The 24,466-nt window shown below is 38.1% G+C and overlaps 1 protein-coding gene and 1 pseudogene across 1 annotated transcript in view; both read right to left on the reverse strand.

Annotated features, from left to right (window-relative positions):
• Positions 1-24,466, reverse strand: part of Wdhd1 (WD repeat and HMG-box DNA binding protein 1) — a 60,560-nt gene that overhangs the window by 21,871 nt on the left and 14,223 nt on the right. Inside the window, 10 exon segments of the mRNA XM_048362948.1 lie at positions 5,178-5,334; positions 7,902-8,039; positions 10,999-11,240; positions 13,076-13,260; positions 15,253-15,411; positions 15,413-15,435; positions 17,326-17,530; positions 22,932-23,073; positions 23,258-23,364; positions 24,293-24,385. Coding sequence (XP_048218905.1) covers positions 5,178-5,334; positions 7,902-8,039; positions 10,999-11,240; positions 13,076-13,260; positions 15,253-15,411; positions 15,413-15,435; positions 17,326-17,530; positions 22,932-23,073; positions 23,258-23,364; positions 24,293-24,385 — 1,451 coding nt within the window.
• Positions 20,577-21,433, reverse strand: LOC125363570 (annotated as a pseudogene).

The following is a 24,466-nucleotide window of genomic DNA, read 5'->3' on the forward strand; positions in this document are numbered from 1 at the left end:
GGTATGAATCAGTAATCATGGAAATAATCATTGAAGGAAACAAAGTCTTAAACTGAACTGGAAGTTCAATTTATTCTACATGAATAACTTTTTCTACTTATAATTAAAGGAAGGCATTTTGAAATAACAATTTTTTTGGGGGGGTGCTGGTCCTGAGGCTTGAACTGAGCGCCTGGGCTCTGGGTTTTATTTTTGCTCAAGGCTAGTGCTCTACCACTTGAGACAAAGTTCCACTTCCAGCTTTTTGGTGGTTAGTTGCAAATAAAGAGTCTCAAGGAGTTTTCTACTCAAAGTAGTTTCAAACTGTAACCCTCAGAACCACAACCCTAAGAGTAGCTATAATTATAGGCATAAGCCACCAGCACCTGGATACAAATGATTAAAAATTATTGTTATTATTATTATTATCAGGTGAGGTACAAAGTGGTTAAATTACATAAGTCAAGTAATGATTATATTTCTTTTAGGATCCTACAAATGATTATTTTTTAAAATATTTTGTGGTGAAGTTCAGTGGTAGAGTGCTTGTGTGGCATGCACAAGGCTTTGGGTTTGATATTCAGCACTGAAAAAGAAAAAAATTAACAAATGTACTCCCTTTTAAAGCAGTATGGTAAGATGAGTAACTTTTGGTTTTAGAGATAAGAAAAAAGAGGCACAGAGAATCTAAGCAACACGATCCAGCTATACAGCAAGCCGTTCATTAAGACATCACAACAGACAGTGTGACTCAGGGCCTACGCTCTGGTTCATAGACCACTAGATCATACTATCTTTCCAGAGAAGCATAGGGTTTACTATCTTCACCATAAACACTGAGAGCGCACAGAAGCATTAGAAGTTGAAATAAATATAAGGTTGAATAGTAAGGATAGGCAAGTCTCACTAAATATAGTAGCAGGCTACTGCAAGTGGTTAGATTTTTCCCCTAGTCATCTTGTATCTCTAGCCATAAGAAGAAGAAATTATGTCTAAATATAAGCAAAGTAGGAATGAAAGGTGCAAGAAGATTAAAAAAAAAAAGTGCAGTAGGGCCAAGAACAGTGGCATATGCCTAGTCTGTTCTCCCAGCACTTCGGAGGGTTTCAAAAACAAATCACACAAAGAAAAACAGTGCAAGAATACTAAGTAGCACAGTTTCCAATTTCTAAGCGACATTCAAGTTTATTCTTTTCTCTTCTTTTTTTCTTTGAGACAAATCTTGCTATTGGAGCCCAGGGGCTGGTCTGGAAGTCAAGTTACTTCCCCTTCCACCTCCTGACTGGTGGGGTTAAGGGTGTGTGCCACTATGGCTGGCTGAAATAATTTACGTGTGTGTGTGTGTGCACACATGCACGCACATGAGCATGCCCAAGGCCTGGACTAAGTATCTGATGCTTGCTTTTGTTCACTGGCTGGCTGGCACTCTACAACCTTAGCCACACCTCCAAACCCTAACTACATTTTTTTTTTGCCAGTCCTGGGCCTTGAACTCAGGGCCTGAGCACTCTCTCTGGCTTTTTTTTGCTCAAGGTTAGCACTCTGCCACTTGAGCCACAGTGCCACTTCTGGTGTTTTCTATATATGTGGTGCTGAGGAATTGAACCCCAGGACTTCATGTATACAAGGCAAGCACTCTTGCCACTAGGCCATATTCCCAGCCCCACATTTTCATAAACATACTTTTTAGTATACGTTCAGTGCTTCAAATGTCTGCCTTCCTAAGTAATTCAATATTTCTCCTACAACAGACTGGTTGTTAAGGAAGAAATGTTTATTATTTCAGTGTACTTTTTTTTTTTTTTTTGCCAGTCGTGGGCCTTGGACTCAGGGCCTGAGCACTGTCCCTGGCTTCTTTTTGCTCAAGGCTAGCACTCTTCCAACTTGAGCCACAGCACCACTTCTGGCCCTTTCTATATATGTGGTGCTGAGGAACTGAACCTACCTAGGGCTTTATGTATACAAGGCAAGCACAGTTGCTACTAGACCATATTCCCAGCCCTATTTCAGTGTACTTTTAACTCAGTTTCCACAGGTTGTTTTTGTTGCTGTTGTTTTATTTTTCCTTTTTTGTGCCAACACTGGAGCTACAACTTAGAGACTTGGTGCTGTTCCTTACCTTTCTCACTCAAAGGTGGTGCTGCCCTACCACTTGAGCCATACTTCCACTTCTGGCTTTTTTGCTGGTTAATTGGAAATAAAGAGTCTTACTTTCCTTCCCTGGCTAGCTTCAAAACTCAATCATCAGATCTCATCCTCCTGAATAGCTAGAATTACAGGTATGAGCCACTGGAGCAGGGCTCCTGTCCTTTATTTCAGACGAGATCGGGTGCGTTCAGGGTGGTATGGCTGTAGACTGTCCTTTATTTCAATATAGAATATATAAGTATTCTGTCATTAACTTGCTGTGTTATCTCAAAAAAGTTACTTTAACTTGTAAGAATCTAAGGTTTGTCATATGCACAAACACCAGAGAAAGGCTAAAGTTAGAGAAAAACCAAAAGAAGCCAGTAGCTACTCTTCTTTTATCACTGTGTAGCTTCAGAACTACAATAAAGGTTCCACAAATTCACAGAGGTACCATGAATTGTCCACAAACTGAATACAAAAACTTTCCATGTTCTATACTAGAATTTTCACAAGTCTGCAGACAATACAATTTATAGACATATTAGAATATAATTTTAGGCCTACAGAAGCTTCTGATACTATGGATTGCCTATCAACTGTTAAGTTAATGTAGAACTACCATCATGAGGTCATAAATACCCAACATTTAAAAAGGGCTCCTATATTTGAAATTGTCAGAAACCATTGACCTAGCAATTTCTAAAATCCTTCCAAGTCTAAGAGCTGTAATTTAGAGTCCATTATTTTTTTCAACCCATGTTGAATTTAATTGTTAAGCATTACCAGCTATAATTACACTGATTTTTAATGAACATCAAAAGTTAAAATGCTGCAGATCTTAAGAGAAAAGCAGATTAGTAAAGCTGAATATATGTTATTAGGAATATGAAAATTGAGCTTGATAAAAGTACTTATTAAATTAAATGGAAAAATCAAATTATTCATTGCAAATGATTTTCCAAACCTCAATATAATGACATTCATTAACAAAATGAGGGGGTGGGAATGTGGCTTAGTGGTAGAGTGCTTGCCTAGCATGCATGAAGCCCTAGGTTCAATTCCGCAGCACCACATAAAACAGAAAAAGCTGAAAGTATTGCTGTGGCTCAAGTGGTAGAGTGCTAGCCTTGAGCAAAAGGAAGCCAGGGACAGTGCTCAGGCCCTGAGTTCAAGCTCCAGTACTGGTAAAACAAAAAACAAACAAGAAAACCACAAAATGAATCATCATAACTTGAGTGGTCAAAATCCTCTCTATTAAAACACGTGAATTAAATTATTAAATAACCTGGCTCCAAGAAATTAATAAGCAACCTATCTTAAGCTCTGTTAAAACATCCCTGTTATTGCTTCACAACCTGCCCAGAAAAGCTAGGAACAGAAAAAAGGAATTTCTGCCACCTAGCAACTATTAAATCTATCTACATTTGGCCAGGTGATGGTGGCTCACACCTGTAATCTTGGCTACTCAAGAAGTCTAAGATCTAAGAATTGCTGCTCAAAGCTAGCCCAAGCAGAAAAGTCAGTGAGACTCTTTCTTATTCCCTAAAAAAAAAAGCCATAAGTGGAAGTGTGGGTCAAGTGGTAGAGTGGCAGCCTTAAGTGAAAAAGCCAAATAAGAAATTGATCCCTTGGCCTGGGAATATGGCCTAGTGGCAAGAGCACTTCCCTCGTATGCATGAAGCCCTGGGTTCGATTCCCCAGCACCATATATATAGAAAATGGCCAGAAGTGGCGCTGTGGCTCAAGTGGTAGAGTGCTAGCCTTGAGCAAAAGGAAGCCAGGGACAGTGCTCAGGCCCTGAGTTCAAGGCCCAGGACTGGCCACCAAAAAAAAAAAAGAAATTGATCCCTGAGTTCAAGCATTGATAATAAATGAAAAAATTTATTGTCTACCTATTATAACTGATACAAAAATATTTATCTTTCTGTTGTATATAGGTGGTCTGCCAGGCACACTTAGCTCACAACTGTGATCCTAGCTATTCAGGAGGTTGAAATCTGAGGATCCTAGTTTGAAGCCAGCCTAGGCAGACTCTTATCTCTAATTAACCAGCAAAAAACCCAGAAGTAGAGCTGTGGCTCAAGCAGTACAGCAATAGACCTGAGTGAAAAAGCTTAAGGGATAGCACCCAGACCTTGAGTTCAAGCTCCACTAGTAGTAGCAAACAAAAAAAAAGGTGATCTATCTTGCTTTTCTCTTAAAAATTTCATCCTGTGGTTCATACAACCAAAAGAAATGAATACATGTTCATAAAAAAATATAAAAACCTTCAGCCTTTCAGTTGTACACAGGTGGCTTGTACCTGTAATCTGTAATCCAATAATCAGAAGACTGAGGTAGGAAGATGGAGTTTTAAGCCACCATAAACTTCTGATCAATTCTGTACTAATTTATACTCCTATTAGCACTGCTTGAGATTATTTCCTCAGTCACTGCCCTCAAAAGTATTACTGAATTTTCTATTTTTCTAGTCTAGTAAGATTTAAACAATTATTTGTACTTTGAATTGATTTGTATTTATACTGAGTAATAGTAATCATGCCACCCATGGAGGACACCTTAGCTACTCAGGAGACAGATCTGAGGATTGCAGTTCAAAGCCAGCCTGGGCAGGGAAGTTCAGGATATGAGATTCTTATCTCCAATTAACCACCAAAAAGCTGAACGTAGAGCTGGGCTGTGGCTCAAGTACTAGAGCTTTGAGTTTAAAGAAAAAGCTCAAGGACATCATCTAGGCCTTGAGTTCAAGCCCCAGGAGTATTTCCATGCACACATGCACAAGCACACACACACACACACACACACACACACACACACACACACGTGTCAACTACATCCGTATTAGTGTGTTTAATGCTATATTTAAATCTACTAATGATTCCTATTGCTCCTTCCTAAGGTGTACATGATATGTAGTAAAGAGATCTGACAAATAAAATAATTTTAGCAATACTATATATGTGGATGACACATTTTTGCCATGGACTTAAAAGTGAAGTAAAAATAAGTAAAATTCTATGTTAAAAAAAATTAAAGTAGCCAACTTTACCCATTTTGTAACAGCCCACCTTAGTTGCTGGGGATGTTCATGGATACCGACCACCCAATAGTGGTCAGATTTTCCCTTACAGTGTTCTCGTGTGTTACATATAGGAGTCCATGTATTACCAAGCCCTCTGTTAAGCATTCGAACACAGCCTTCAGAATCCACATAACAGGGAGTACCTGCATATCAACAACAACAACAAAAAAAATCACTTGAAGAGATGTTTGTTAAATTAAGCTCATTCCGAAAATACATGCTAAGCTGAGGGTGAACAAATGCAGCAGTGGTACTCACTGTGTTGAAAATTAACTATACAACTTGTAGGTAGCAATGGGAGGGAAAAACTAGGAGAGAAAGGGAAGGGATGACATTGTCCAAAAAGAAATGTACTCATTACCTCACTTATATAACTGTAAACCCTCTGTATAACACCTTTATAATAACAATTTTAAAAATTAAAAAATAGGGCTGGCGATATGGCCTAGTGGCAAGAGCGCTTGCCTCGTATACTTGAAACCCTGGGTTTGATTCCCCAGCACCACATATACAGAAAATAGCCAGAAGTGACGCTGTGACTCAAGTGGGAGAGTGCTAGCCTTGAGCAAAAAAGAAGCCAGGGACAGTTCTCAGGCCCTGAGTCCCAAGGCCCAGGACTGGCAAAAAAAAAAAAAAAAAATTAAAAATATATACAAAACAAAAAAAAAAAGACATACTAAGGGAAAAATAATACATACTAAGTACTCAACTTTCATTTCCAAAGGGGGGAGAAAAAGGCAAATAATTCAAAGTTATTTCCTGTAAAATTGAACCAGAATTAAGACCTACTGAAGAAAGAAACTACAATTGATATAATTAAACTTTACCCAAACAAAGAGAAAAATCTTAACAGTTTTAGTGAAAACCATGCCACCTGCTGGAATACAACACTAATTAGTTTTAAGCCAGTATAGGTTTTTTTTTTTTTTTTTGGCCAGTCCTGGGCCTTGGACTCAGGGCCTGAGCACTGTCCCTGGCTTCTTTTTGCTCAAGGCTAGCACTCTGCCACTTGAGCCACAGCACCACTTCTGGCCATTTTCTGTATATGTGGTGCTGGGGAATCGAACCCAGGGCCTCATGTATATGAGGCAGGCACTCTTGCCACTAGGCCATATCCCCAGCCCCTAAGCCAGTGTAGGTTTTAAATGTATTAAACATACATCTAAAGTCTCCTGGTTGCCAAATGAGCAGAACTTGGTATAAGGTAATAATGTAAAGAAATGTGACGTGGACACTCTTGTTCTCCCTCTTCTCTGGTGGCTTCATTACCTTATTCCCCAGCTCCAAGATAAACCAGTACCTCACTGTTTCCACCTGCTCTACACACTGTAGCAAATATGTGGCAAATTACCTAATTACCCCTTTCTTATCTGTGGCTTCATAACCCTCTTAGTGCAAATATTAGTTTCCTTGGGGTCTGTATCTGAGCAGAACTTGGGAAAGGAAATCACAGAAATGGAGGTTATGAACAATGATTCTATTTAAGCCATAATGATTAATTTCCCAATAGATAATATACCCAGAAATTCAAGGATATAAACAAGAAGCATGAATCAAGAGAAACATTGAAGCCTTCAAGAGAGGATTAACAGGTGCTTTAAAATAAGATATACATTCATGTTCTTCAAATCATGCCATAAATTACTATAAAAATGAGTCTATTATATAGCACTAACAGAAACATCATGCAAGCCAAAAATACACTTTTTTTCCTATTAGACGTGGGTTGGTCTCATTTATTGTTTTTTTAATTGTTATTGTAAAGTGTACAGAAGTGAAACAATTACAGAAGTCAGGTAAAGAGTACATTTCTTTTTGGACAATGTCACTCCTTCCCTCGCAGTCTCCCAGTTTTTCTCTCCCCCAAAATATTTTTTATTTCATAGTGCCACTGTTTTTTAAAAAAGGAAGGGAAATTTGAATAATATATTTTATATAATCCAATATTTTCCAAATACTATCATTTACAACCAATAAAAGAATTACTGTCTTCAAACATGTTTTCATTCTATCATTAAATTTCAGAGTATTCTATACTTAATAATATCTCAATTCAGATTAGCCACATTTTAATGCCTTCTATTGTTATTGTAAAAGTGATATACAGAGGTGTTACAGTGATGTAAATCAGATAAAGAGTACATTTCTTTTTTGAACATTGTCACCCCTTCCCTTGCTCTCTCCCAATTCCCCCCCCCCAATTCCCACCCACAAGTTGTATAGTTTATTTTCAGCATAGTATCTAATGAGAACCACTGCTGCCATTTTTTTCACCCTTTGTCCCACCATTTCTGTGCCCTATTTTTTAACTGATCAGTAGCCACTGTGGTGGAGTATAGTTCTAGAAAATCTGAAAGTTTTGTGTGTAGAATTTATTGGAAAAGACAACTTTACCAATGATTTTTATCTCTTCCATATATATACATGTACATTAATGTTATACAAACACATTTACATATATGTATATTCATGCATGTATTAAAATAAAATAGTCTTAAGTTTTCTAATCTTAATTCTCATGAAGAGATTTTGTAAATAAAATGGAAATTTTACCTAACAACTGCAGCTTCCAATTCTGCCAACATATTAATATTCATTAATTTTGGAAAATATAATGAATGTATCATCTTTAAAGAAATAAATTAGGAATAAAATGGCATGATTTTATTATTAAAAATGTCTTTCGTACATACAAATAAATTTATCTTGCCTTCAGCTGAGAACCCCACCCATGCTAGGTAGGATTTCCTTGTAAGAGGAAGAGGGTTCCCAAGCAAAATTTGTTTTTTCATTTTCCCCAGCTCCAGCAGCTGAACTCCAAGGCACTGATCTCCATCAAATCCTGTTCCTAGAGAGGGAGTACATATACACATCAGAAAGTTATTTGGCTAAAATGCAGACAAAATTATTTTCTGTAAATTTATTTAAGTGCCTGTTTTAAATGCTTACACTATTTTCATGGTTAAACCACACAAGGCACCAATTAGGTATTAAAAGCAGAACAGTATGTTGCCTAGACTATTTATAGGAAGTAGTTATAAATGGTTATAATTTACTCCAGAAACACTTACAGAGAACATATAGGCATTGGTCTAGGCAAGAGAATTACAATGGCAAGCAACGTCATTGTTTTCACATTTATTCACAGGGAGTGAAAGATAAACAAATTTTTAAAAATGAACAGCAAAAAACTACCAAAGAATTAAAATATTACTGTGACTCAGAGTGCTAAACTGAGTAGTTGCTTTAAAATCAGAGACAGTTTTTAAATAGAAAGCAAAATTTAAGCCAGACACTGGTAGCTCACACCAAGAATCTTAGCTACTCAGGAGGCAGAGATCTAAGGATCAAAGTTTGAAGCCATCCTGAGCAGGAAAGTCAGTGAGAAACTTATCTCCAGAAAATTTATCACCAGAAAACTGAAAGTGGCCCTGTGGTTCAACGTGGTAGAACACTGGCCTTGAGTGAAAAAGTGCAGGGACAATACCCAGGCCCTGAGTTCAAGCCCCATGACCCCCCCAAAAAAGGCAAAATTTAAGCTATATACAAATGACAAAGTGAGGCTAGCCATGCAAATGTTAGGCGAAAGCACATTGTAGTAAACAGAAGTAACAGCTTAATAGAGAGGTCCTAAGGCAGGTATAGAAAGCTCAAAGAACCCAAAATGGCCAGAATATGGTAATAAGAGAAAGTGGTGAAAGATGAGTCTTAAGAGACAGGTTAGAGGCCAGACTGTGCAAAAGATCACAGTAGATTGTGATTCTAGAAGATAAAGATTGAGAAGAGGGAAATGACCTACGTTTTTTGTTTGCCAGTCTTGGGGTTTGAACTTGGGGCCTGAGCTTCTTTTTACTCAAGGTTAGCACTCTACCACTTGAGCCACAGCACCACCTCTGGCCTTTTCTGTTTATGTACTTCTGAGGAATCGAACTCAGGGCTTCGTGCATGCTAGGCAAGCACTCTACCACTAAGCCACATTCCCAAGCTGCCATGTGGATAGATGCTAAAAGGCAAAACTTGAATTTGAAAGGCTGGTGAGGAGACTCCTATGATAGTCTAAGGTATAACATATGGGTTAGACTAGGGTGTAAACTCTGGAACTAAAATGAGACATAGTTGAAATGTGTTACTCCATAAAACTGACATGATGAGAGGACTTATTGATGGAGTTTCTGGCTTACCAAGTGGATTGTTAGTACAGCATTTACTAAGGTACAGAACTATGCAAAAAGCAAGTTTAGAAGGAAAACCAACAAGGCTTTATTATGATGAAGTTAAGTTTCAGACAGTTATTAAAACTCTATACCCAGGTTTCAATTGGATGTTTTTAGCCTGGAGACACAGTAAGATAAAACTGGTTTTATATCAATTTAGAAATCATGGACTACAGATATATTTAACAACAGTGGTTTCTTATAAAATTTCACATAGTGGTTTTTTGTTTGTTTGTTTGTTTTTGTGATTCAGGCACCTATAGTAGTTTTTTAAACTGCATGTTTGACCCATATCTTATAAAGCCAATTTAGAGCTGTAACCAGTACTAAAGAAAACTGAAATCTAAAAGTAAATATTGTATACAAGACTTTTTTTTTTCTTGGTGCTAGTGCCAGGGCTTGAACTCAAGGCCTGGGTGCTGACCCTGAGCTTTTTCACTCAAGGCTGGTGCTCCACCACTTGAGCTTCAGCTGTACTTCTGGCTTTTTCTTTCTTTCTTTAGGGTCTGAGCCTGGGACTCAAACTTGGCACCTGACACTTTGGCTCATTGGCTAGCACTCTACCAACTGAGCCACAACTCCAATCCCTACTTCTGGCTTTTTGTGGTTAATTGGAGATAGGAGTCTCATAGACTTTTCCTGACTGGGCTGGCTAGGATAACAGATGTGAGCCACCAGCACCCAGCTGTCCATAAAAATTGTATTTCAGTTACACTGCAGATATGCAGAAGGTTTTTGTTTTGCTTTGACTATGACGAAGCTTGCAAAAAATCCCTGATTTTCAGAGTACCAGAGGAGAGAGGCCAGCTCAGGCCTAAAAAAAAAAAATTAGCATAATAAAAAGAGTCAACATTAAAATCTAAAGTATTTTTAATAGAAGTTTTAAAATAAAGCAAAACAGAAAAACTGAGAAGATTGTTATTGTTAGTAATCTTGATAAAAACAACACAGTGGTGGATACTGAAAACAGAACATGAAGTCAAAAAAAGGAGGCAGAAGCTGGATGTCAGTGGTTCATGCCTATAATCTTATCTACTCAGGAGGCTGATATCTAAGGTTTGAAGTTTGAAGCCAGCCTGAGCAGGAAAGCCCATAAGACTCTTATCTCCAACTAACTGCCAAAAAAGTAAGAAGTGGAGCTGTGGCTCAAGTGGTAGAGTGCTATCAGGGGCAGCCTTTAAGGCCTGAGTTCAAGCCCCAGGACCAGCACCAAAAAGAAAAAGGAGGCAACAACTTTGGAAAAGTCATATTCAAAGTTGTTCTGTTAGGTCCTACATACTAAAAGGATAGCTTGTCTTTTAGGTATTTAAACTTAGAAAGATCCGCTTGCCAAAGTATAAGGCTTAAAAATGGAAGTAATCAGACTCCATCTTGAAATTTTCTGTTTAATACAGTCTATAAGTAGGATGTTGATTTTTACTACTATTAAATACAACAGAATGCTTGGTAAAGATTTCACTTATGCAAACACTAAATAAATGCAAAAGCAGTTATATATAATCCCAAAAGAGAAAGCAACAATAGAAAAGCTCAAGTAATTTCCATGTTATTTAAGGTTCTAGTCAAATTATAAAACTAGGAAAAAAATCCTACCTCTATGAAAAACAATTAAAAGCTGTTCTCCGTGTCCTGCCATTGACACTACAGGCCCAGGAAGGCTGAAGATCTCTTTCTGAACACCTCCAATAGAAAACAATCGAAGGAGCAAGGCACTAGTGGCAGCAGCAGCCCATCCCTGACCAAGACAAATGGCTTCAATATCCTCATGCTGAGGCATATCTACCATCCACTCTTTGCTTGAATCCCAAGAGCTGAAGTGAAGGCAGTGAAGCTTGCTAAAATTTAACAAGACAGAAACAATCCAAGTTAATAATTATGATCTCTCAATTTCCTTCTCCCCTTCTTCTTCTTTCCTACCCCTCTGAGATAGGGTAGACTCAGTGTCTTGAGCATGATAGGCAATTACAATACCATTGAGCTATAACTCTAGACCCATAAAATATCCTTAAAATGAAATTTACAAAACCTTTAAGCCACTGGGTAATGGTGGTTCACATTCACATTTCTTTAAGTTCCCAAGTAACTAACACCCCTAGATTGTGGACCGCTATTGCAGCAAGGAATAAATATCTCATCAGAAGCATTTTAATTTCAAACTACCTGGAAGATGGTAAAAATTCATCAAATGTATCAAAAAGACTGTCAAACCTCAAGGCCTCCACAATAAAATAAGTTTTTTTGTTAAAAAAAAAGAGAGAAGGAATAATTTATAATATAAAAAATGAGAAAATTATTTTTTCTTCAAAAAAAATTCTTCATCTAAACTTCACCTTTTCCTTCAAGAAAATTCTGCATCCAATATTTTGCCACCATGATTTTTTTCGTTACATCTATTTTTCTGTCTACTTACCTATTAAAACATATAAAGGAATAAAATACTTGGAAATGTATTTTAAAAATTTCTCAGAGAGGATGAATAAGATCAAAGTATATTATACATACAACAGCACAGTGAAACTCCTTTGTATAATTAGTACATGCTAGTAAAGATACATAAAAACTTTCTTTTTCTTTTTTTTTTTTTGGCCAGTCCTGGGCCTTGGACTCAGGGCCTGAGCACTGTCCCTGGCTTCTTCCCGCTCAAGGCTAGCACTCTGCCACTTGAGCCACAGCGCCGCTTCTGGCCGTTTTCTGTATATGTGGTGCTGGGGAATCGAACCTAGGGCCTCGTGTATCCGAGGCAGGCACTCTTGCCACTAGGCTATATCCCCAGCCCAAAACTTTCTTTTTCAAAGAGATTTATTCAAAGGCTAGAACTGAGTTAACTAGAAAAGAATATGAGAAAAAGATTTTTAATAAAAATAGTTTTAACAAAAATATAAAAAATATTATAAACTTGGCATGGTGACCCACACCTGTATAGTCCAGTTATTCTGGAGACAGACATCAGATCTTATCTTAGCCAGTAAAAAAGTGATGTAGTTTAATACCTATTTTCCCAATAAGTGAAAAGTATAAGTAAGAAGACTGACATCCAGACTGGCTAGGCAGAATTACAGAACCCTATTTTTAAAAACTAACAAAAGGAAAACGGGTTAGGGAGTATAGCTCAAATCATACATTGCCATCCTGGAAAGCATAAAATCATGAGTTCAAATCCCAGTACAGTAGGACAAAAAAAAAAAAACAAAACGTTTTTATTATAGTAGTCATACCTCAATTTATACATATCTGTCAACTCAAAACTATACATAAATAAGTGCATTCTATTGCATATAAATTATACTGTAATACAGTAAACTTTAAAAAGATTCATATAGGAATATATCTTCAAAGATATGCATCAAGTTGTCAAGAGTACTTATATTTGTGAGCAGGATTCTAGAAGAAACTTCCTTTTTCAAAACATGTATTCCATCTCCAATGAATCTATATTACTAATAGTAGTAATAGCACTAACAATGCAAAAGTAATTCCACATCTCATCCTACAACTTACATATGCTGCTTTGGTATATAGAGAATGTCATGAGGAAATAATGAGAGAAAACAGACACCTGTTCTGAGGTCTTATGGGTGTGCTGGTGTGTATACCAAAAATTCTTTCTCAATTTCATTTAAAAAATATAACAGTTTAACAGTACCAAACTCTCTCAAAATCTTGAATTTACCTTGCTAGTTCATCAGTGCTTTCACTCGCCAACAAAATAGCTTCATGGGAAAGATCTGCTACTGTATAATTCAATGTGTTTGATAGGTGTGTTGCATGGTGTATGGAGGTATCATGGAACTCTACGTCTATGGCATTGTCTTGCTCATCATTATAACAACGAATAATTCCAATAGAATTCCATACCTACAAATAGGTAAGATTAAATTTAAGTCTAAGAAAGACTAAAAATTTCAGAATTAGCAACTACAATACTACCAATTAATATTATGATTCAAGCTATACCAGTGTTTAAGTTATGGGTGTCAAACTATAGTTTAGGCAACATAAGTAACACCAGTTACCAATTGAGCTACAATTGCACAAAAGATTTACAATGACCAGTTATTCTTTCTTCATGGGAAATTGCATAGATATATTTATATAGCAAGGCAGCTAATGTATACTTTATAGAGTTTTTTAAAAAAATACACTGGGGCTGGGAATGTGGCTTGGCAGTAGACTGCTTGCCTAGCATGCATGAAGCTCTGGGTTTGATTTCTCAGTGCCACATAAACAGAAAAGGCTGAAGTGCCACTGTGACTCAAAGGGTAGAGTGCTAGCCTTGAGCAAAAGAAAGCCAGGGACAGTGCTCAGGCCTTAAGTGCAAGTCCCAGGTCTGGCAAAAAAATTAATAAAAATGAAAAAAAAAAAAAAACTACACTGCCCAGATGCCAGTCACTCATGCCCATAATCCTAGCTACTCAAGAGGCTGAGATCTGAGGATCAAAGCCAGCCTGGGCAGGAAAGTCTGTAAGACTCTTATCTCCAATTGACCACCAGAACACTGGAAGTAGAGCTGTGGCTCAAAGTGGTTGAGTGCTACCCTTGAGCAAAAGAGCTCAGGGACAATGCCTGGGCTCTGAGCCCAAGCCCCATGACTGACAAAAAATAAAATAAAATACACTGCTATCATTAGAAAAGTTACTTTAGAGCTGATTGCTGGTAGCTTACATCTGTAATCGCAGCTTCTCAGGATACTAGGTTCAATCTTGGTTCAAAGCCAACCAGGGAAAAGATGCCTGAGATATTCCATCTCAAATTAACCAGCAAAACTCTGGACTGAAGACATGGCTCAGGAAGTAGAGTGCCAGCAATGAGCAAGTAAGCTGAGAGCAATCAGAGGCTCACTGAATTCAAAGTCCTAGTATCAGGTTAAAAATTTCCTGTATAATTGGCCTTTGAATAAGGGAACCATTAAACTCCTCAGAAGAAACATTTCTGAACTTTAATTTACTCACAGTAAATTTCATGGATGAAAATAGCAAGAAATATCATTTGGAAATCTCATCTTTACTGATATTCACTATAAGGACCCCCTGGGCTCTAGTGTTTCTAATAAAACTAGTGTTAGTATAGTAATATTAAATATAACTATAAAATTCTGACAGCAGGAAAAATTACTTCACAATTACTGATGAGAATAAAGCTTGGTATTTAACACCTCTTAATATTTACATCCTGTGTCTTTCAAAAAGGATAACAAGCAAAACCAAAGTAGAAAATCACAAATAACCAACAAATAAAAATATTAAACTTTTAGCCAAGTGTCAAGTGGCTTATGCCTGTTATCCTAGCTACTTAGGAGATTGCGATCTGAGGACTGAGAGTCAAAGCCATCCTGGGCAGGAAAGTCTGTGAGATTCTTCTGTCTAACCCCAAAAAGCCAGAAGTAGAGCTGTGGCTCAAGTGGTAGAGCACTTGAGCAAAAAAGCTCAGGGACAGTGTCCTGGTCATGAGTTCAAGCACCAGTACTGGTAACAAAATAAATTATGTGAATAAACTTTTTAAGCTCTCCAACAAAAGGTTTTCTTCTTTGTAAATACTGCAACAACACTTTTGTGTTTTATGTGTGCCTATCCTGAGGCTTGAACTCAATGCCTGAGCACTGTCCCTGAGCAACCGCCCCCCACCCCATGCACATACAAAGATACCACTCTACCACTCAAGAGACAGCTCCACTTCCACCTTTTTGCTGATTAATTGAAGATAAAAGCTTCATGGACTTTCCCGCCCAGGCTGGCTTCAAACCCCAATCCTCAGATCTCAGCCTCCTGAGTAGCTAGGATTATAGGCATGAGTCACTGCTACCTAGCTTGAAAAGCTATTTTAAAAGTTGAGTGGACATTGAAGGCTTACCATGAATCTGTGAGTGAGATGTAGGGGTGTAGAACCTGACTGGAAGGGCTTTTGTCGGGGAGTTGGCATGGGCCCATCATAAAATGGCCTTTGGGATGTTACAAGTGGTAGATTATGACTACTGCCTGCCTGATCATCATCCTCTTCCTCCTTGAGAAGACTCGTTTTTCAGCATTGTAACATCTACAACACAGGATTAAACAAGAATCATGAATACCAATAACCTGACAATTGATACATAATAAATGGCACACCACATGCTAAGATACAGCAATGGTACAAAAGCACTGGTAGGTGAAACTCATGGTCCTTGGCACCAATTAAAGCAGTGGCATGAACTGCAATACTACTATATTAGTAGTCCCTGCATTGTCAGTTACCACATTCTTATACCAAAAATATTGGTTTTTATTTAATCTTCATCCTTCCACAGAATTTTTCTTTAAAACGTCCTATATGTTAAACAAAGAAGCATGATGACAACTTAAAAAAAAAATTAGAGGGCCTGGGAATATGGCCTAGTGGTAAAGGGCTCGTCTCGTATACATGAAGCCTTGGGTTCGATTCCTCAGCACCACATATATAGAAAAAGCCAGAAGTGGCGCTGTGGCTCAAGTGGTAGAGTGTTAGCCTTGAGCAAAAAGAAGCCAGGGACAGTGCTCAGGCACTGAGTTCAAGCCTCAGGACTGGGAAAAAAAACAAACCCCACACACAACAAAATTAAGTTGTGGGGCTGGGGATATGGCCTAAGTGGCAAGAGAGCTTGCCTCGTATACATGAGGCCCTGGGTTCAATTCCCCAGCACCACATATACAGAAAATGGCCAGAAGTGGCGCTGTGGCTCAAGTGGCAGAGTGCTAGCCTTGAGCAAAAGGAAGCCAGGGACAGTGCTCAGGCCCTGAGTTCAAGGCCCAGGACTGGCCAAAAAAAAAAAAATTAAGTTGTGCCAGGTTCATGTCTATAATCCTAGCTACTAAGGAGGCTGAAATCTGAATTGTGGTTCAAAACCATCCTGTGTAGGAAAGTCTATGAGACTCTTATCTGTAATTTTTTTTTAAAAAAAATATTTTTTAAGCTAGAAATAGAGCTGTGGCTCAAGTAGTGTCTCCTCTAGGCCCTGAGTTCAAGCCCCAGGACTGGTACCAAAAAAAGCTAGGCAATGGTTTCAGTTCTAAGGTAAACTTATTTTTTTTAATTATTACTATTATAACGAAATAAACCATGGTTATAAAGATCTAAATGTGACTTCTTTGGAAATAAATGAAGCAAACCTGTCATTTAAGAAAAATAACTAAGAGAACTTGTCACCAGTGATAAAACTTGAGCTTCCAAGAAAAATTTTGAAAAACTTGCTAGAGGCTTGGCTCGGAGTAAAGTGCCTATCTAGCAAGCCAAAGGTTCTTAGTTCAAATACCAGTACTATAATACTAACTTCTTCTCCCTCTCAAAAAAGAATAAACAAACTGGATGCTAGTGGTTTACACTTGTAAGCCTTGCTACTTTAGGAGGCTGAGAGCTAAAGACTGAGGTTTGAAGGTAGTGTGGGAAGAAAAGTCTAAGACATTCCAGCTCCAATTAACGACTAGCAAAAGAGACACTGGACATGTGGCTGAAGCGAAAGAGCACCAAATATGGGTGAAAAAACACAGCACTCAAGACCCTGACTTACAAGCTCTGCTACTAAATGAGTGAATGAAAAATAGCATCTCTTTTAGTTGCTCAGGGTAGATACTTAGCAATTTCACTGTTCTTTTCAAAGAACTAGTTTTTGGCTTCCATAACTTTTTTTTTTCTTGTCAATTTTATTGAATCACATGCTTTATTTCCTTCCCTCTTCCCGTTTGGTATTTATCTTCTTTTCCTAGTTTGTAAATATAATACAAGTCACACTCCTAACTAGACACTACTTGGTATGGCTGGTCTGAAACTTCCATTTTTAATGTATGAGTATAATTCAGAATATGTTATAAACTTTAGTCTAAGCACGACTTTGGCTACATTTCAAGCTCTTTAAATAACAGATTTAACTTAAAAAATATTCATCAAGGCAAATGAACACAGTCAAATACATACCGACTGAGTTTTCGTCATCTTCTAGGATATGACCGCGATGTCTAGAACGACTAGACGCAAGCGTGAGGTCATCATCATCATCATCAAGAACCCCTTTTGAAGAAGAGGGGACCTCAACTGCACTGTCATGTAGAAAGTCTCCAGGATTACTTGTATCATCTCCATCAAAAAGATCATTGTAATCCTTTTCCACTCTGCTAGACACCTTGAACAAATGAATATAATTTAGCACATATTAGTAAAATTCAACTAAAAGGCTATCCCTTTTTTGGTTTTGGTGTTTCTGGGATAAACCAAGTGCCTTTTGTTCTTCATAGGAAAGTGCTCTAGCACCCAACTACACAGTCCCAAGAGACAAGTCTCTCATAAGACATTCTCCCATTTACTTTGTTTTTGTTTACTTTCTCGAGACAAGATCTTCTTACATAGTTTTTCAGGATGGCCTGGAACTTGAAATCTTCCCATCTCAGTCTCTCCAGTGCTGGGACTACAGGCAGGTAGCTCTATACCCAGCTTTACTCACCCAGTAGTACCTAGTTTTCACACATTTGCTTTAAACAATCCCAGTTAAAGCTAGTTGGAGTTTTTGTTGTTATATTTTTATATTTAAAGAAACAAAGTGATAGAACCAGTAGAAAGACAGGAAGCAAAATAATTCAACATAAATTTCATCATTATTTCATAGGAACATAAACATGTAAACGGAAGTTCAATGTCATTGTAAACAAGTATTTCATTCACTTTACAGCCAATATGTTTCAGAAATTATAAATTATTCCTACAGGATGAATGAAACTACAAATGTTAAGGCAATATAAATTTATAATTTGGGAATATACATTATCAGAAGACCATTAATAAAGAATATAGCATAATGTTTTACATGGAAATAAAGCAATATTTTGTTCTTTACAATATATATTTCTGTCATTGTCATCATTTTATATCCCTCATCATGAATATAAGGTAAAGACCCAACTTTCCAACAAGAAAACCCAAAACCTTTTTGAATTTGGGTTCATAAACTCTTAGGGCTACAATGGTTAAATAATATTTTGTTACTATCTGCTCATTAAATTATATATATATTTTTTTTACATTTCAGTAATTTTATTGAAAGGTACACCAAACAATAGTTGGTCAGGTTGCATCTGCCAACTCTAAGTTAACATTGATGTTTTTAAAATGCTGAAATGAATCAGCCCTTTGGGGAAACCGAAAGGCTACCCATAAAGCATGGTCTACAAAAGATAGGGAAAACATACTCTGTGGGGCTTTGGTTTGGTTCTTCAGCACTCATTTATCCATAACAGGTCAGAATTGCTAACCGCCTTTTTGGAGGGACTCGGGCTATGCAAGTACTCTCTGTAACACTTTCTACGTCTCCTTAAATCGACCTGCCAAAGGGAACCACCCTCACTACTACTTCTGCCATCTTGTGATTATGCGGGTGATGGTCTTTCCTAAGACACAGAGGGGTGTGTTTGAAAATAGTCTCTTCTTTTAAAAACAAAATTGTGCATTAGAAGCAACTGCAGTTTTATAAAAAGTCTGTTGTAAAAACTGGAGTGGGTTATCTAGCTTATTCAGCTATTTTAGTGGAGGTAAAACAAGTTTTCAGAGTGACACTTGAGGTTTGAGTTACTAACACAATGGGACTAGAGTTAAGGCAGTAGATTATAAAAATTCACCATGGATGTAAACATCACCTGTTCTAGGAGAAATATTAAAGATGATATACCAAACTTCCCAGGTCTTTTTTTTTTGCTTTATATAAAATGCCTGCAAATTCAAATGTAACTTATATTTAGCAGTAAAATCCCTTTCTTCAAATTACCTGCTACCTGTGTTGTGAGTTCAAGAAGCCATTTACTGCCTAGAATATTAACTCTGAAGCCTTAAAGTGCATATGTGAAATGTTGGTTTTGATGTAAACTTCATAAATTAAAATGTTAATGTTTAAGTAGTTTACCATCACCAATACCACTTAGAAACAACAGCTCTAATATAGAAAGTTAGATCAAAGTGAGAAATGAAGATTCACAGTTTACCTTCCTAGGTTTGTTGTTATTTCACCTTGGTGCCTTTAGCCTTGAATGCTTTACAGATGAATTCAAGTCTAAACACAGTTGTACTAAGCGTTCATTAGCCAGTTTTCCCAGGTCTGAGGTTACAGTGATAATCTGTAGTTGTGGTGTTTTAAGGTAGCATAGCTTACATCCATTATAAAATGGGATCCATACTTAAGGTTGTAGAAGAAGGTTCCAGAGGGTTTTGTTTTTTTCTTCAATACCACAAATTTAAGTGAACAAAAATCCCAATTGCGTTGAAATTGCCTAAATGTCAACTAGCTTCTAAAAGTAATGGTTCATAGCTAAGATTCATAATTACATGTAGGTTTGTTAAATGGTAACATTTACTTTTGAGTACAAAATGATAACGAGTTAGGAAATTTAGAGGGCTAATGCATAGAGAATGTGACCAAACCTACATTTTTTTAAAGCATATCACATAAAGCACAGGATGAAGAAAGATAAGCACTGTCCATAACCTTGTTTCTCACCAAGGTTGAAATGCTAGGGCTTGTGAGCCAGGGCCGAGTTTTGGTCCTGCCGCTCAACTTTGGCTGATGTTACTTGGAGTTATATTTGGGGTTTATGTATAGCAAGATAGGCAATAAAACCACTATTTCCATGCTACCTTACAGACTCAGACTACTAGGCACGTCACAGTTTCCTACACTGATGATGGAAATGATGCCCATTATCAAAGGGGAGGTAATGAGTTAAACTGATTACAGGAGTTCAAGGAATGCAGGTTCTGCTGCATACACAATAAATGCTTTAAGTACTCGCTGACTAGAGCAGTGAGGTTATTCTAATTCCATCTGGCTTATTTTGAAGATCATATTTCAATTCTTCACTTGCATTAGAAAATGATACCACTGAAACTTTTTTTTTCCTACACAGAGGACCAAATTTGCCCATTTAAGAAACTGTTTCGGGGGGCTGGGGATATAGCCTAGTGGCAAGAGTGCCTGCCTCGGATACACGAGGCCCTAGGTTCGATTCCCCAGCACCACATATACAGAAAACGGCCAGAAGCGGCGCTGTGGCTCAAGTGGCAGAGTGCTAGCCTTGAGCGGGAAGAAGCCAGGGACGGTGCTTGGGCCCTGAGTCCAAGGCCCAGGACTGGCCAAAAAAAAAAACACAAACAAAAAGAAACTGTTACGGGGATGGTTGGGAGGTGACTTATTCTATAGTAACTGTGCTGGTTGGGAGGTGACTTATTCTATAGTAACTGTGCTTCAACTGTGGAACGGTCCGCCGGGAAACAATCCACTTCAACTTCTGAACGTTCTGTTTGGAACACTTGTTGGATGAGTATTCAGTCAAACATTTGGATACAAGCTCTTGCCAGAAGATCAAATCCCGACCACTTATCTTGGAATGCTTCTGAAGACATTCGACAAGGCCAACACCGAAGGCTTTGCTTTAGAAAACGCGATCCTGCAGTGACAAGCCTTAAGTTGAGCTTCTAGTCTTTCAAAATTAAGGCTATTTCTCCTTTCAGATGGCAAGTTCTCCTGAATGAGGGAAGCATTCTGAAAGGCAAGTTCTCCTGAAAGGCCGTGGTTGCTCGGACTTTCCAACACACCTTCTCCAAGACAATCTTTTCCATTCTCATCAAGTCTGAAACTGTAAACCTATACTGACTGATTCGGATCAAGCCAGTTGCCAAAGGGACATTCCTTTCCTCTTCTACTGACTTTACAGCCAAGTAAAAACAGCTCAGTCCAACACACCCAAGGTGCTTGGGCTGTACCTTCATTTTCACAGCCAGAGAAAAAGTCTCTGTGTCAAAGCCAAAGAACTGGGTCAGGCTCAGAAGGTCTTTGACTTCGAAGTCCCTGAGTCTGGCGGTCATCCTGACACCATTGTGGTGGGCAGACTCGATCAGTCTCAGGCCACAGACCTTTGGCTGACATCTCGACTCCTGTTCCAGGAGGGTGTTTAGCTGGTGTAGCAGATTCTGGATGTCAGGTGTTGTTGGTACCTCTATCATCTCGGCAGCGCCGGCTTCTCCCCCGCCCCCACTCCCCACCCCCGCCCCCGGAAACCAGACACCGGAGGCCTACAGCGCGGGCTTGCACCGGGAGGCCGGGGGAGGGCGAGCTTGTCTCTGCGAGCTTCCGAGGGGAGCCTGTCTTCCACAGGGTCCGCGGAGAGCAGGCCATTAAATTATATTTAAATACATGAATTTAGAAGTACCTTTTCTTATTCTCTCATTTTATTAAACATTAGCTTTCCAATATAATTATGTTAAATTTCTTTGCTTCCTCATAAGTATCTCCTGATCTAATTCTACTCAACTGGACCCAGAAATTCAAGACCAAGTACCTTTTTCTATTTTACTTTTTCCAGAGAACATATATCCTGTCAGAATATACATTAGGATGGGAAAGGCGGTTTCTTTGCTATGCACATGGATATTTTGTCAAGGAGCACTGATCTCTCTTAGCAAGGCAGAAGGCACCCTTGGCTACATGCAAAGGCACCATACCAGGGATGCCTAAGAGGCAAGGGTCACTTAGGCAGAGTGCAGAGGGATGCAAAGGAGGACAGTCTTCTTGGCCCTTATGCCTGTCTCTTCTCCCAAACCAAGATAAGAAGATAGCTAGATTACTCAAAAATGCTGGCTTAAAAGTTTATACTCAACTTGCCCCCACCCCCTTCTCAGACCAAGATAAGAAAATAACTAGTTTACTCAAGAATGTTAGCTTAAAGGCTGGGAATGGTTTAGTGGTAGAGTGCTTGCCTCATATACATGAAGCCCTGGGTTCAATTCCTCAGCACCACATATGTAGAAAAAGCCAGAAGTGACGATGTGCCTCAAGTGGTAGAGTGCTAGCCTTGAGCAAAAATAAGCCAGGGACAGTGCTCAGGCCCTGAGCTCAAGCCCCAGGACTGGCAAAAGAAAAAAAAAAAAAACATTGAAAAAGTTGAGGACGGAAGTTGTGGCTCAAGTGGAGGAATACAAGCATGAGGCCCAATGTTCAATCAAGCAGCGCCACAAAAAGGAAAAAAAAGTAAAAGAAAGTTTTCTTTTTTTTCCTTTTTGTTGGACCTGAGACTACTGTCCCTGTGCTTCTTTTTGCTCAAGATGAGCACTCTACCACTTGAGCCACAGTGCCACTTCCAGCTTTTTTGAGTAGTTTATTGGAGATCAATGTCTCATGGAGCTTCCTGTCCGGGCTGGCTTCAAATCTCGATCCTCAGATCTCAGCCTTCTGAGTAGCTAGGACTACAGGCATGAGCTACTAGCACCCAGCTGGAACTTTTCTTTATTATAGATAATTGCTAGGGCTGAGGGTATGGCTCCAGTCATGGAGCATGTGCTTAGAAAGCACAAGGCTCTGAGTTCAAATCCCAATACTATCGAAATCAAATAAATTTGAAAAAAATTCTGTAACTATAAATAATTGCTGAGCATCAAAGAACAGAAATATGAGTTATACTATCACAAGAAAGTATGGTAGATTGTCTTTGAATCCATTCTAATGCAGAAACAGTTGGAAGAAAATGCTCTACCATAGTCCACATTACCTTACTTCCTGAAGTCTTTCCACTAGAATCACAGACGTTTTCCAGGAGCCCAAGGTTTCCCTCTGCATCCGTGTAAGATATTTGACCACAAGTAGGATGCCAGGCCAGACCACAAATCGCATAACCTTTCTCATGTTTCACCCTAAAAATGAAAGAGCAAACTCTTGAAAATACTGTTGAAAATATAAACTGTAGTTCTTTAGGTAATTTTTGGTTAGAAAAGGTTAATAACTTTGACAACTAGATGCTGTAAATGTCAGTTTTGAAGTATTTTATAGTAATACTCAAATATAATACAAATGAGCAAAAAAGAAAAAGAATCATACCTTTCCATGCAGACTTTGGTTTCCACATTCCAAACTATAATTAAACCATTAATGCTACCTGCAGCTAAATATTGTCCACAAGGAGACCAGGTTACTATATTAAGGGTCTGTAATGAAAAACAGTTAACAAATAACACCTAATTTTAAACTAATACTCATTGCTCCCAATTTTTAAAGTTCCTATTCTCTATTATTTATAATTACATTTGATATATAAATGGTAAGACAAAGACTTGTTTTTTAACTGAAAACTGCTGCAAGAAATCAAGAAAAGAGAAAATTGCCACAAGAAAACTGTATCAGCATCAAATTTTAAAAGTAAAATCTTGGATGTGGCACTATGGCTCAAAATTGTAGAATACTAGCCTTGAGCTTTTAAAAAAGCACAGGGACAGTGCCCACGCCCTGAGTTCAAGCCCCATGACCCCCCCCACACACACACACAAAAAAAAGAATCTAAAAAGAAATCACCTTGGAAATAGACAGTAGGCACCCTCTTACCATTCATTCGCCATCAAGATGAAGAGAACCAGTAAATGAAGTAAGTGACCCTTAGTAAGTCAGTGTTCACCTATGTGCCTGTTTGCTTAACTACAAATGTGGGGGGGCGGGGTGGGGTGTAAACATGTGCCGTCTCTAAAAGAGAAGTAGAGTGATAACCTTCCTTGCTCTAAAATGTAAGAGATATAGACATGACAGAGACAGAGAATGAGCAAGAAGAACATAATAACAACCTTTCTTGCTCTAATATTCCACTCACTTTACAATAAAAACTATTAATTGCTCTAATTATTAAGCTAGAGTTAAATTTTAGACTTCAAAGATGCTTTTTTCCTTATCAAATCATATACAAGAAAGGTCATATAAATTAGCAAAAATCCATTATGGAAAAGGCTGAGTCTTTTTTCCAAAAGACACAGACACACACACAGTGGGAAGCTTTTCTCCACTTCCCATAATATTTCACTGCAACCGTATTTGGTGGAATAGGCATTAAGTATGCTTATGGTCTCCTGAAAGTGTCACAAAACCTACCTGAGAGATGAAACTATCTGAAAGATCGAATTGATTACTCCATGTTTCTCTTCTATATAATTTTACAGATTTTTCCACAGGAATTGCGAGTAACTATTAGAAAATATAAATAATTTAAATAAAAGTTTACATTATGTTTAATTTGAGGAGGACAAATTTATAAAACATACATAA

This window comes from Perognathus longimembris, chromosome 14, assembly GCF_023159225.1.
Source record: "Perognathus longimembris pacificus isolate PPM17 chromosome 14, ASM2315922v1, whole genome shotgun sequence".
Classification (NCBI taxonomy): domain Eukaryota; kingdom Metazoa; phylum Chordata; class Mammalia; order Rodentia; family Heteromyidae; genus Perognathus; species Perognathus longimembris.